General features: G+C 39.3%; 2 protein-coding genes across 2 annotated transcripts; one reads left to right on the top strand and one right to left on the bottom strand.

The window, feature by feature from the left end:
- Positions 1–4302: 4302 nt before the first annotated feature.
- nek12 (NIMA-related kinase 12) lies at positions 4303–6407 on the bottom strand. The gene is made up of 2 exons (XM_034182169.1): positions 5249–6407; positions 4303–4848 (listed from the first exon to the last, which is right to left on the bottom strand). Exons 1-2 carry the CDS (start codon positions 6366–6368, stop codon positions 4625–4627), a joined length of 1344 nt encoding a protein of 447 aa, XP_034038060.1. The 5' UTR covers positions 6369–6407; the 3' UTR covers positions 4303–4624.
- A 1654-nt stretch (positions 6408–8061) lies between these two features.
- Positions 8062–10546, top strand: pin4 (protein (peptidylprolyl cis/trans isomerase) NIMA-interacting, 4 (parvulin)). Its single transcript, XM_034182149.1, has 4 exons — positions 8062–8246; positions 8381–8448; positions 9460–9579; positions 10287–10546. Exons 1-4 carry the CDS (start codon positions 8210–8212, stop codon positions 10443–10445), a joined length of 384 nt encoding a protein of 127 aa, XP_034038040.1. The 5' UTR covers positions 8062–8209; the 3' UTR covers positions 10446–10546.
- Positions 10547–13928: the final 3382 nt, after the last annotated feature.

The following is a 13928-nucleotide window of genomic DNA, read 5'->3' as shown; positions in this document are numbered from 1 at the left end:
CCAGACAACCAATGATTTATAAAGGAAAATCATGAAAATTATCAGGGGTGCTCAAACTTTTGCATACAACTGTAATATGTGGGGTGGCCCAGTAAGATTTCTTTTCATGGGGCCCCTGGCCAGCACAGCCAAACTGTACAATAGAGTCCCCCCAAGAAATCAGACTGCTGAATGCATAATGAATACTGTATCCTCTTCATGCAATGATGGCATTAATGTAAGACACATACACTTTAAAACACTTTTAAAATTCCTTGTGTAGCTCAAATGTACCTTATTTAGGGCCCCTTCACACTTAGTATGAATCAATACAACTCAGAGCGAATCATGGCAGAACAGCTCGTATGAGCGAATCACAAAAACATTGAGCCAACGGGCAGGTATGAATGATGCCACTGCAATGGTTTTGTGCACGCGGGAATAAAGTGCGAAAATAAAAAAATACATGCCACCCACGGGATTCAAACCTGCAATTTCCAAAAGCTCTGATTGCCAGCCAGAAATGTTACCACTGAGCTACCATCGCTGTCCTGTAAAAAGTTCAGGAAAATGCCTGATATCAAGAAGGACATGGACGTATTTAAGAAAAAATAAAACCACACACCATAAACACCACATTTTATTGAATCCCTCTTATCAAGCGGGCAATACAAGTATGATCCGTCTGTTCCTCTGTAGATGGCCCATGGTCACAGACGTACAGTCATGAAATGACATGAATGAGAAGCAGGGAGCTGTTATCATGTCCACATCTGCTGGTGGCATGTCCAGCTGGCCCTGCGAGCATGTCCTGCCCGATATGTGTGTCTTGTGGATGGCACGCCACAGGACAGACACAGTGTCATGTGGGACAGAGCTCACGTAGGTGACATGACATTCAGATCGCCTGCTGCATGTTATGGTCTGACGGTCTGTTGCACCTGGGGTAACCTGTCAGTGTGCACTCGCTCACTGCAGCCCAGTGAAACAGCGATATATGTTTTTATGTATGTCCACATGAGGACAGCAAGCAGGCACACGGGTGTCACAGTGGACAGTTGTTAGTTCATGTCCGTCCAAACACGGTACATGTTTTCCAGCTGGGAAAGCAGAACCACAGATCTCCACAGCTGCGGACACACACCCCCTGTCAGTTCAGCGCACACACCAATGTGTCACTGTGTCTGTTTGCAAAGCCACACTCGTGGGGGCACTTAGACAAATTTCACATCCAGCTCGACAGTGATCATCTGCTGACCGTTGTCGTGTTAACAGTAGAAATGGCCACACATTTTCAAAGTGCCAAACGAGCAGTGTTAGATGTTCATGTGTGTCACCTGGACTTTGGCCGACACCTGCCGCGAGAGCTTTCGATGGGCTCTCACAGCGCACACTCTGTCTTTCAGCCGCTGGTGTGCGCAAATAGTTGTAGCAACAGGTGTACGAGGCGTTGGAGGCAGCTACAATTTTACACGTATTGCATATGATTCCTGCTTCATGCACAATTCGACCACATTCGTACTATGTGTGAAGGGGCCCTTATAGTCTCACAAATTGCATCACAAAACTTATGACATAAAAAACTCATGTTTTGCTTAGTTACCTGCTCGTACTGCTGTTACCAGTACCATAAATATCCATGAAATATCGTTAATGTTTCCTGTAGGTTTTCTTTACTGTTTTAATTTTTGATGAAAATCCTGACTTTTTTATGCATTATACAGCACCTGGAACCTGGAGAATACTGTTTCTCTCTCCTGGGTCCCTCCTTTGCATGTGTCCAAATCATTTCAATCTCACCTCTCTAATTTTGTCTTCAAATCGTGATACCTGTGCTGTCCGTCTGATATGTTTATTCTTAATCCTATCTGTCCTCGTCACTCCCAAAGTAAATCACAGCATCATCAGCTTTACCAGCTCTGTTTCCTGTCTTTTTGTTAGCACTGCTATCTCTAAGCTGTACAACATGCTATATTTTATGGAGTGTCAGTTGAGTTTTTTCATACTAGTTTGGGTAGTCCTTCGACTTATACTCCAGTTAGTGGAGCAGATAACTGTAACAATTGTTCATTTTGGGAAAGAAGCACCAAAGTTGGCACAAATACTCCTTAGACATTACTCTTTTGAAAAAACTGAGTAGCCACTTGAATTTTCAGTAGGTGGCCAGGTAGGGGTCAATTTAAGAATTACACAGGGGTCAAAATTTAAAAATGCTCCAATCATATTGAAAGCTATACCACATTATTTGTCTGATCACAGCGATACCAAAAAGGTACAATTTGGACTATCTATGACTGAATGTTATGTTGTTATGGGGTAAAAACAACAAGAATGGTGACAAAGGTCAGTTTCAGTTTGTACAGGGGTTAGAAGTTAAAGTTGCTCCAATTTTGGTAAAAAGTGGTACAAATTATTGGTTGAACTAATAGGATTAATAAATGCAATAGTTTTGACTGTGCTGAATGCTTGGTCTGCAAGGTAAAGGTAGAGCAATGTCGACGTCCACTGGATTCTATGACATGTGACATATGTTACCCTGTAACATGATAACTAAGCATTCCACATAGTGCAAACTATTCCTTTTTAAAACCCTATTAACCAATAATTTACATCACATTTTACAATATTTAGAGCAACTTTAACATCTGACCCCTGTACAAACTAATGCTGACCTTTGTTACCATTCTTGCTGTTTTTACCACATAACTCCATAACATTCAGTCATAGATAGCCCAAACTATACCTTTTTGGTATCGTGATCAGACAAATAATGTGGTATAGCTTTCAATATGATTGAAACATTTTTAAATTTTGACCCCTGTGTAATTCTTCAATTGACCCCTACCTGACTGTCTACTGAAAATTCAAGTGGCTACTCAGTTTTTTCAAAAGAGTAATGTCTAAGGAGTATTTGTGCCAACTTTGGTGCTTCTTTCCAGATTTGAAGGATTCCTCTGTAAAAAAAAAAAATTCTGTTATCTGCTGCACTAAGTGTGACTTACACTGAAAATCACACTTTCATCATCATCATCATTATTATTATTATTAGTAGTAGTAGTAGTAGTAGTAGTAGTAGTAGTAGTATTTAAATTCATGTATCTTCACCACCTTTACTCCTTGTAAACACACTATTCCACTGTGCTCCTTCTCATTCACAAACATGTACTTCTTCTTGCTCCTACGCACTTTCATTCCCCTTCTCTCCAAAGTGTATCTCCACCTCTCCAGGCTAGACTCAACCTGCTCTCTACTCTATCTACAGATCACAATGTCATCTGCAAACATCATAGTCCATGGAGACTCTTGTCTGATCTTGTCTGACAACTTTACAAACAATAAAGGGCTCAGAGCCAAACCTTTATGGAATTCCACTTCCACCATGAATGCATCTGCACATCTCACCACTGTCACACTGTCCTTGTACATATACTGCATCACCCTCATATACTTCTCTGCCATTCCAGACTTTGTTCATACAACTCTTTCATGGTACCCTGTCATTTCTCTAAATCCACAATCAATCAGTGGATCTCCTTCTGGCTTTCTCTATACTTGTCAATCAGCACTCTCAGTGCAAACAGTGCTCTTTCTTGATATAAAACCATAATGCTGCTCGCATATCTTCACTTCTTTTTGTCATCCTACTGTAGCTTCCACTACTCTTCCTCATACGTTCATAACTGAACAACTTTATGCCTCTGTCGTTACCGGAGCTCTGCACATCACTCATTCTTAAAAACTGGAACAAAGGCACATCTTCTCCACTCCTCAGGCATCATCTCACTTTCCAAAATTTGAAAGTTAAGAGTCTGGGAAGGTAAGACAGTGAAGGGAGAGGAGATGGGCAGCACCTTTCATATGCCGTGCCTGAGAAATGTTGGGATTCTAACATCTACAATCATCAAGCTATAGGTCTACATTACCTTTTATACCAAACTGATGTCTAACATGTTAAATAGACATATTTGAAAAGTTAAACTTCATTTAAAGACACCAACAACAAAATGTGAAAGATTCCATCTACAGTCTTTTGAAACAAATCCATTACCCAGAAGCATGAAAATCTGACGTTCGTGTCTATTTCCATGTTGCAGTAGCCCATGTCAAACTGTACACGTTACATAGCGCCATCTTTTGGCCACTTTGACAGCTTTTGTAGTTGTCTTTTGATTTATTCAAATAACAACACGGGGAAAAAAGTTTCTAAGAACACAAAATGTTAGCAGCAAGTCAACAGTAAATTTCTAATTCAGTTTTAAATATATTCTTGTCTTTAAGTTTTATGTTTAATTGTGCTGTATCATGTTATCGACATAGATGTGCTTTTTTTTGGTCTATCCCCCATGTGTCCATTCTCATTCATCTATGAGGGTGCTTCAAAATGCCTCATCCAGAAAACATCACAGAAGACAGATTGTTCTTGTGTTATTCTTCAACACAGCCTGCCTTATCTCCAGTGCACTTGGTCAAAAGATGTTCAAGGTTCAGTGTTCCTGTACTGAAGAAGGTCACATCTTGATCCTCCATATACTTTTGTTTCTTTGTGAGGTCAAGAACTTTTGACAAGTGAATAAAAACACTATAAAAAGAAAAGGGACTGATGTTCCACACTTCCAATTATTGACATGTTGTTATTTCACTCAGTTCATTGTGATACGCTGTTTTCCCCTCGATCATTCCTCAAGGCTTTTAGTGTGACTGTCATTCCTCCAGCATCACAGAGCTGGAATTCCTCCTCCAGTGCATCATCGTTTATTTCTTGCGGATGTTGAACAGCAGTCACGTGAACTGAGGCTGCTGTATCTTCATAATCTTCCTCATCATCTTCCTCAAAGTCATCTGGATACTCCACTTGCTCTTCGGGAGTGTCTGCAAAAAAAAAAAAAAAAAAAAAAAGAGAAAGAATTTACTGAGATGCATGGCAGAAATGTTTCTCATTCAGCTTCTCAGGTACTGCACTCACAACATCTGCTGATTCTGTGAAGATCACAGCACTGTGTCAGGGTCAGTCAACCTTTCCTTGCCAGCAAACATTAGAACCTCACAGTGTGAAAACCGATATGGACATTCACTGTCCCCCTACTGGTTATGTGCAGGTTATGACACTTATGCACCCTTAGTGGTTGTTTGAGGTGTTCAGTGGGAGACATGAATCAGATCTGATGCAATCTGGTGGTGTTATTATTGTTTGTTTTTGAATTTTTACCAAAAAAAAAAAAAAAAGAGAGAGAGAGATTATTTTCAGTAAACATTTTCAGCTTGAAATTACCGATAGGCTCATCAGATACGTTCCTCCGTGATCCCGCAGATGTGGAGCATTCCCCTGTCTCACCATGCTCCTCGAGAGAAGATAAAGATTCCTTTTCATCAAAGTCTTCAGGATAGTGGCAGTCACATCCACTCTGCTCACCAACACTTGAAGCATCTTCTTCATCTTCCTCACTGGAACTAGTCCCTGTTTGGTCTTCTCTCTCTCTGCATGAGTGCAAGCGACTGTCACCACCCAGCCATGCTTCTGCATCGATGTCTGTGTCTTTTCCCTCCATAATCATATCACACCTCTCTCCAAAGTCTTTGTTTTTCAAGCACAGTAGATGATCTTGCACATAGGCAGTGTCAAGTATACAAACGGCACTTGGCCTGATTTCAGGGTCCAAACAGAGCATTTGCTGGATCAAAGAGGAAATGTTCTCTGAGAAAGTGCTCGGCACAGGATTGTACTTCCCTTTGGTGATCTTGTAGAACAGACTCACAAGGTTTGAGGCTGAAAAAGCAGGTTGAAGTGTGCAGATCTCGTAGAGCAGACAGCCGAGAGCCCAAATGTCCGATTTCGAGCTGTATGGGTCGTCCTGGCAAAGCTCTGGGCTGAGGTAGCTGGGTGTTCCAACACACGTGGAAGCCATGTCAGTCGTGCTGGTTAATACTCTGGATATCCCAAAGTCTCCTAACTTCACCACCCCGTCCTTTGTGAGAAGCACATTGGAGGGTTTTATGTCTCTATGAAGTACTTTAGACCTGTGTATGTAATCCACAGCTACGGTAACCTGTACAAACCAACCCATTACGGTTTTCTCTGCAAAATACTCAGTTGGTCTCCTCTCTTTAACTTTGTCATCTAACGTTCCGCCATCGCAGTAGTTCATTACGATGTAAATGAACCCATCGCTGCAGTTCACAAAGACATCGCTGCATTTCACGATGTGAGGGTTCTCCAACGTCCGTATGATCTCTGCTTCCTGGAGAATTGCCCTCTGTGTTTTGGTTTTCCCCGAGTCCTCGACCTTTACCCTCTTCACTGCGTGCAGCCTTTTGCTCTCTGTGTGTCTCATCAGGAACACTTCAGCCGCTCCTCCTCGGCCCAAACACAAAACCTTCTCGTATTTCTCCATACTTTGCTCTATTACAGCTGAGCGGCCTGGTTTGTTTCCAAGCAGTGCCGAGGCAGAGAGCACCACAGCAGAAGTCAGCCAACATGCTAGCGATGTTTGGTCTTGTTGCCAAGGTAACCGTCACTTCCGGGCCTCGACAGCTGGGAAAGAATGTAGGTGTTCATGCTTGGGAACCATGATTTGCAGTCAGTTGATGGCAAATTTAATACTTCATTTCTCAAATTTTCACTGCTGTCATTAAATGCACATATGGTCACCTAATGCAATGCAATAGCCTATAAATCATGGAATATTGATATAATGTGCAGACCACAGTACCACTGGACAGAATGACTCTTCTTTCACAGTGATTTCTTGTATTGTCACTTTTCGGTTCTAGTTATGACATTATTCCATATTAATGTAGGTCTGCTACCTGCACCTTATTTTATAAAATACCAAATCAGAAAAGTTGGGACAATATGGAAAATGCAAAAACAATCAAACAAACAAAAAATAGATAAAAAAATAAAATAATAATAAAATAAAATAAAAATAATAAATAAACAGATAAATAAATAAAGTAGTTAATTAATAGTCATAAATAATCTAGTGATCTTTACATTTACTTTGACTGCTATTTCACTGCAGACAGTGTGAACCCAAGTTGTTTCATCTTTTGTGTGGTCACCTTTATTTCAATTGTTAGTATGCTTCCATCCTCATGACCCTTAAAGTAAATGGATATGGAAAATGGATGAATATACATCTATTCCTGCATTTAAGGCCAGCAACACATTGGAAGAGGGACAATTAATTCTAAACATAAGGACTGAATCATCACTTGTACAGCCAGGTTTCTTGATAAAACTCAGGGGATGGATTTTTCTGTGAAGGCTCTCAGTTGTCCAGGTGGTTTCCATAGTAGAGAAGCTTGAATCTTCGACTGGACTGGGTTGCTTGACGTGAGGACGTTTCGCTTCAAATTGCAGAAGCTTCCTCAGCTAAAATTCTTGCTCTGGTACTGTGACTTCTGTCTTGACTCGTGTAGAGAAGATTTGAAGTAAAACGTCCTCGCGTCAAGCAACCCAGTCCAGTCGAAGATTCAAGATTCTCTACTATCAGGGGATGGATACATGAACATTTCCAAGTCATTGAATATGTCTTGGACTTCATTTACATCAAAACTAACAGTGTGGAACACTATGGGAAATCTGTGTCAAGTAGGCAGTTCTCAAAAAATAAGTGACCATACTGGAAGGAGACTAGTGAGAGAAGCCACCAAATCTGAAGGAGTAGGCTTCTAAGACTGAAGAATATTGAATTTTTTGAATTTGCATTGATATCAGTTTGGCAGCATTTGCCTAGATCTGAGCAGATAGTATAGCCCATGAATCAAAACAACAACATCTTGACTGTTTCAATTCAAATCCATCATGGTGGTGTCGTTGTTGCGCAATCCCTCTGAGGTGGGGAAGATAGTGTCTGTCTGTGGTGGGTGGAGAGGCAAAACTATCAAAAAGGTACCACTATCCAAACACTTCTGTGCATGGTTATAAATAGGCTCGGAATGTATGTGCTGGAACTGCTTATTCAGATGGAAGAAGTATTTAAATGCTTCAGTAAATCCCAGAGCACAGATACTTGAAGATACGACAGTTAACACTCCGCTGCAGTAGGTGGCGATGCTCTACCTTCCATCTGGGTGGCAACAGACAGCAATAGGAAGAAGAAGGTGCTGTGTTTTCTGTCCACAACATTTGACTTTTAATATTTTAAATATTTTCTTAAACATTGTTACCGTCAAACTGCCAATAAACTCGATAGAAGAAGAAGATTGCTTCAGGTTGCTTTATAATAAAATGCCGCCAAAAGGGAAAGGTGGTAAGGCTGCTAAAGGTTGGTAAGATGTATCGGGTGCTAAGAATAGCTTTAGCTTCGTCGTTTGCTAACAGTTTAAATTGTTATTTTTACACATTCTCTATAATAGTTCGTTCGTGCTTTTTCGCTGTCATGTTGATTAACCTTTACAGGCGCTGCTTCAGGGAGTGCAGACGCTGATAAGAAAGAAAAAGCACCAAAAGGAGGCACTTCTGTCAAGGTAATGCTAAAACCAGTGCAATCAGATTTACAGATTTTTTTTTTTTTGTTCCCAAAAAAATTTTGTTTACCATTTCGAGATACAAAAAATAAACAAGTATATAAATGCAAACAATTGACACAAAATAGAACACATAAATATCAAGTCAGATTCAGAGACAGAAATAACTACCTGAACCAAAGACCAGAAGCCGTTTGGCTTTTCAAAGTAGCTCAAAAATATAAAGTCGTGTACAACTTTTTGGGCTACTCAAGATCATCTACTTTTTTCATAACAGTGGGAAACACCTTTTGTGTGAGAGTTGCTTTACTTCTCTTTTTTATTTTAATACATTCCTGCATAAGAAGACATTGCAAAAATATCAAAATGAAAGTTAACTCGTGAATTCGGGACCTGAAAATACACAATTCTGAGGAAATAGTGAGTAATAAATATGCTTATTGTACATACAATGCCTAATATAGTACAAATAACAGGAAGGGGCCTTTATCTATGTTTGCAATCATATGCTCCTGATAAGTTTAGAATTTTTAACCATTTTTGGAGCCTTGTAGGATGGGGAAAAAAATAGATACACAATATGGATCCATCATTTAAATCTAAAGTTCACCCTAACCACAAAGTTTCAGGCCTGTAGATGCCATATCAAGGGAACTATCAACATTGGCATTAGAACTTATTTGGCAAAATGCTTCAGAGTAAAATATTAAAGGGCCATAGTTTAAGAAAAAAAAATACATACAATTTTTATTGTACTAAAAAAAATTCTCAAACTGCGTGATTTGCTGTGGAATCATCCAGTATATTGTTGCATTTTTAACATACTTTAAACATACACAGAACAGTTTCTGGTGGTGATGATTTGGTGCAAAGTTTTCACCCATGTTTGAATGATTCATTTCATGGTTCAACTGTTAAATTGTGTATATTGAATTCAGAACTTTATTTTAGAAAGGTTTGTGCTTTTTACGTATTATGACTCTTTGTGTTTGTGATCTGATTTTCCCCCAGGTTCGACACATTCTTTGTGAAAAACATGGAAGATGCATGGAGGCGATGGAAAAACTGAAAGCTGGCATCCGTTTCAACGAAGTAGCATCACAGTATAGTGAAGACAAAGCGAGACAAGGAGTAAGAACTTACGTTCATACTGACTCAACGTTACCATAATTAGTTGTGCATCTAATTAAACAAATAGAATCTGTATGCTTAAATGTAACTAACTAGTATGATTTTTGCAAGCAAATGTGGACAGCCTGTCTCAGAACCCAACATAGAAGTGCTCTTCAGTCATGTCATTATTCAAAATTAAATTGAATCAACAAAATTTTGTCTCTTAGTAATTGAATTATATAAGTGTGCATTAAAATGTTAAAAAAAAAACCATTATAGTGGCTGCATTGTGAAATTGGATGACCAAAGTGTACTTTATGATGACTAGGTGCTTTATGCCCTTCCTGACGCTACTCCATATTATATAGAGAAATGTGGCAGGGGTGGGGTTTGAACCAGGAACTTTCCGCACTGAAACCAAGCACCCTAACCACCAATTTATGCAGGTACTCAGGGATACCTCATAAATATTTGACTGTTGGAAGCATTAAGCTGCAGTTTCATGCTCTTATTTTTGACCTAATTATGTCTGGTAAGTCAAGCCCTTTGTTTCAACTCCTTGCTTTGCCCAGTTCCAAATCTATAAATATTGTCACATGGTTATGCAGTCCATTTGTTCCCCCATTCATATATATATATTTTTTTTCAATCTATACAAATATTTGGTGATTTCCATGTTTTACTTGGAGAGCCACTTGTTTCATGACTTGTTTTCTTGGTGACAGGGTGATCTTGGGTGGATGACACGAGGTTCTATGGTTGGACCTTTCCAGGATGCAGCATTCGCTTTGCCTGTCAGCTCGATGGATAAACCTGTCTACACAGATCCTCCTGTCAAAACCAAGTTTGGATACCACATCATTATGGTCGAGGGGAAAAAGTGAGCAGGAATGCTGTGACATTTTGGTAGCTGAAACCTCTTACAGAACTGATGATTTTTGTCATGGGGTTTAAGTGATGTGCTAAAAAAATTCTGTTTGACATAAGAAATTGAGTTCATGTTACCATAACAACACCACCTCCTGGTACACTGTTTTATATGGCACAGATAGATTTACATGCATTTACTTATTTAGTTTGACATGAATGGGGAAATGTGTTATCACTCATCTTAAGTGTGTATGAGAGACAGACTTCTAAAAATAAAAAATCCAATTGTTGATTTTATGAGGAATAAATATCCTGGAAAAATGCTCTTTCAAAGTTTTTAGTGAACAAAGTATAATATGATGCATACATACAATAAAGACAGTGTACATATTTTATAAGTACAGTAAAGTTTATGTATTGCAGAGTCAGCTGATAGTCATACTAAAACTTGATGTTAAGCATGAGATCAACAGCCAATAAACATCTATTATTTAACAAAAGGAATGGTCGTTTTATATAGTTATATATTGTAATAGTGTTTGTTATTATGAAGCTGGTACTGTTTTCTTGATGTACTTAGGATCTGATATGTTAGCAAATATTTGAAAGAGAGTCACTATTATGATCGTTATTACAGGTAGTGTATTTAAAGGCCACTGCTGATTACAGGGCTCTACACTTAACCTGAGAAGTCACTTGCCATGCCGTTGCTGTTCCTACCCCTCACCTCTCGGTGCCTGAAATAAGGGGCCATTTGTTCCATATGATGGGCCCTTCTCAGGCACCAATAGGTCTGTGTGAAGCAGAATAAATTAAGGCAAGTCAGGATTTGTAATGTTTTGTAATCTACTGTAAAAGCCACAATTTATGCCAATTTATACTTACCTTTCACTCCCCCTCCTTTGCCCCCTCCTCTCCCTGTAGTCAGTTACGTCACACCTCCAACACACAGAACGGAGAATGGAACCAGTCTTTATTCTGTAAAATAAACCCCTCATAATGTTTTGAGAAAACTCTACTCAAACTCTTAAGCTTGCATAACTGAAAAAAAACCTGTTTTTTTTTTTTTTTTTCAGTTATGCAAGCTTAGAGTTTGAGTGGAGTTTTCTCGAAACATTTCTGTTTGTTGGGTCTACATGTTACAGTAAAGACTGATTAAAGACTTTCAGCTGATTTGTAATCAGGTTCGGAAGCTGAAATGCAAAAGATGATTTTAAATTCCCCAGGTGCACTTAAAATTTGGCAAGAGCTAAATTTAAATCCTTGAGTAGCGTGATCAGATTTTAATTTAAGTTTCAGCATAATGGCAGGCAGAGATGTGTGTGGTTAAAAAGATTGAAATTTCAGCAACAGTTTGCCAGAAGACACATGGGAGAGTCAAGCCTAGAATTGCTGTTTTCTTCCCTGAAATTCTTTTGCTGTTGCACTTCACCATGAAGCTATATCTACCAATATAGGCAACAGGTTGGCTGTCATCATGTCCCACAGCACCCTGTATGGAAGGTTCTTGAAATGGAGAAATATCGCCACCTGATGGACATTTAGCATCAATGCAGGTACCACATTGCTTTAGTAGCTAATATAAGCAACTTGCCCATAAGGGCAACGGACACCACTGTACGTTGATTTTTGGCTGTCAGCCAATCTTATTTTCACCAAAAGTTAACTTCTCAAAACAGTGGAGACCTTGCTGCACATTTGAGCAGCTTTTGTCGCCATATAACGGGTGATGTAAGCATTTCAGGGTTTCTGGTATTTCCTACTTGAAACTGAAAAATCTGCAAACAAGGTATTCAGAAATGGATGATTTTTTTTTTTTTTTTTTTGCACAGAGATCTTTGACCTCTCCATATTAATATATGAAAATTTAAATTTTTTTGTCAGAATGGACTTTTACCTCATGAGCACAACTTACAGTTGCAAACCACAGACAAAAGTTGCACTGTGCAGTTTCTCCAGTCACACCCACAGAAGCCTATAACGCTTCACTGTCTGGGCATCTTGATGGCTTCTTTCACCAGTCTCATTCTTGCACTCAGTTTTTGAGCACTGCCTAAAGCAGACCGATTTACCACATGGTGCCATCCTGTCTATAATGATTGTCAATGAAATCCAACACAGAGTGACTTGAAAATGGTCATGTGTCCATCCTGACTGGTCTAAAAGAAAACTGGCAGAGTCCTTACATTTTGCATTTTTAGTTTATCCACTTGCATTTTCAGAGGCCTGACGTCCATGCCCAGTCGCCCAAAATGACCGATATTCGCCCAAGTTAGATAAGGGTGACTAACTGTCATATCTGCATGGACGGAGGAACTCAGAAAATGCATACCGCACGACAACTGCGTGTTATTTGCATTATTACAACTTACTGAGATACACAACACGTGGAATCACATTAACAATATTTAATGTCAGTTCAAAACACACGACACCCAGCAAACGCGCACATAAAACATTGGCACACTTTAACTTTTGTCGTGTTAGTTGGTACCGTGCTGCTCTCCAAATTCGGCAGGGCGTCTTCATCAAGCTGGCTGCTTTGGCTGCTGTTCATTGTCGTACTATCCATGAGAAAATCATCCAGAATATCCATATTGGGACCAACACACACTTCTCGCCTTTTCATGTTATTGTCTGCGTACAGTTCTTGGGTTGCGCATGTTTTGATGTCATCACTTTATGCACAGCGGGCAGGTATTGGGATACCCACCTGCTACTGCAGGCAGGTATAGACAGGTAGCGTAAATGTAAATCTATGCTACCGGCCCAGCAATGCCTCAGTAAGTGATAACTCCCTTGAATTAAAGAAGAAAGTTGATACTCCAAACATAATATTTGTTTAATTTCAACTCAATTTTGATTGTGTAATGTCAGTGTATGTATCTGAGGAGGGGTGCATCTCCACCCCACCCAGCTGCTGGCAAAAGGTGTGATAAAATATGGAAAGAAAAGTCTTGCAGCTCATTTTAACTGCAGTTAATGTCCTCAGAAGATTTCCAGAGTTTAAAATAAAAAGTTGTATATAAAAGCAATGACTAGAGTCAGTAGCTGGGTTTCCATTGCAGATTTGTGCACAAGTTAAACTATATTTTCAAAATGCTACAAAATAATAATTGCGAAATGGCAGTTTTTCCAGAGTATGATTGAATGCGTCTGCTGGGTTTTGTCTTCTCTCAAGAACTGTCATTTCAATAGTAATGATGACGGATCGGTAAGTCCCACTACCATTTCTTTAAAAAAAAAGAAAAAAAAATCCAATATTGCGGTAACGTCATCTCTTAGAATATTTAACAAGCTTTCCATCTCTGACTTTGTCCACACATACCGTGTATTTTAGAAAGTCATGTGTCTGTGACGTCTGCTGTTGCAATATTTGAGAGTTTTAAGTATATTTTCAATTCCCTACTTAGATTTGTGCCGTTTGGAGGGTAATAACTTCACAGATTTCCTTTGGTTGAAGGAAAAAAAGGCAGTATATTTTTAAAATTTTACTT

This window comes from Thalassophryne amazonica, chromosome 11, assembly GCF_902500255.1.
Source record: "Thalassophryne amazonica chromosome 11, fThaAma1.1, whole genome shotgun sequence".
NCBI lineage: Eukaryota > Metazoa > Chordata > Actinopteri > Batrachoidiformes > Batrachoididae > Thalassophryne > Thalassophryne amazonica.
This window is presented reverse-complemented; position numbering and strand designations above follow the sequence as displayed.

Excerpts from the sequence above, each read along its gene's own strand:
- pin4 (XM_034182149.1), top strand. The coding sequence starts at position 8,210 with ATGCCGCCAAAAGGGAAAGGTGGTAAGGCTGCTAAAG. Across the intron at positions 8,247-8,380 it reads AGGTGGTAAGGCTGCTAAAG|GCGCTGCTTCAGGGAGTGCA; the intron begins GTTGGTAAGATG and ends TAACCTTTACAG. Across the intron at positions 8,449-9,459 it reads AAGGAGGCACTTCTGTCAAG|GTTCGACACATTCTTTGTGA; the intron begins GTAATGCTAAAA and ends ATTTTCCCCCAG.
- nek12 (XM_034182169.1), bottom strand. The coding sequence starts at position 6,368 with ATGGAGAAATACGAGAAGGTTTTGTGTTTGGGCCGAGGAGGAGCGGCT. Across the intron at positions 4,849-5,248 it reads CGTATCTGATGAGCCTATCG|ACACTCCCGAAGAGCAAGTG; the intron begins GTAATTTCAAGC and ends TTTTTTTTGCAG.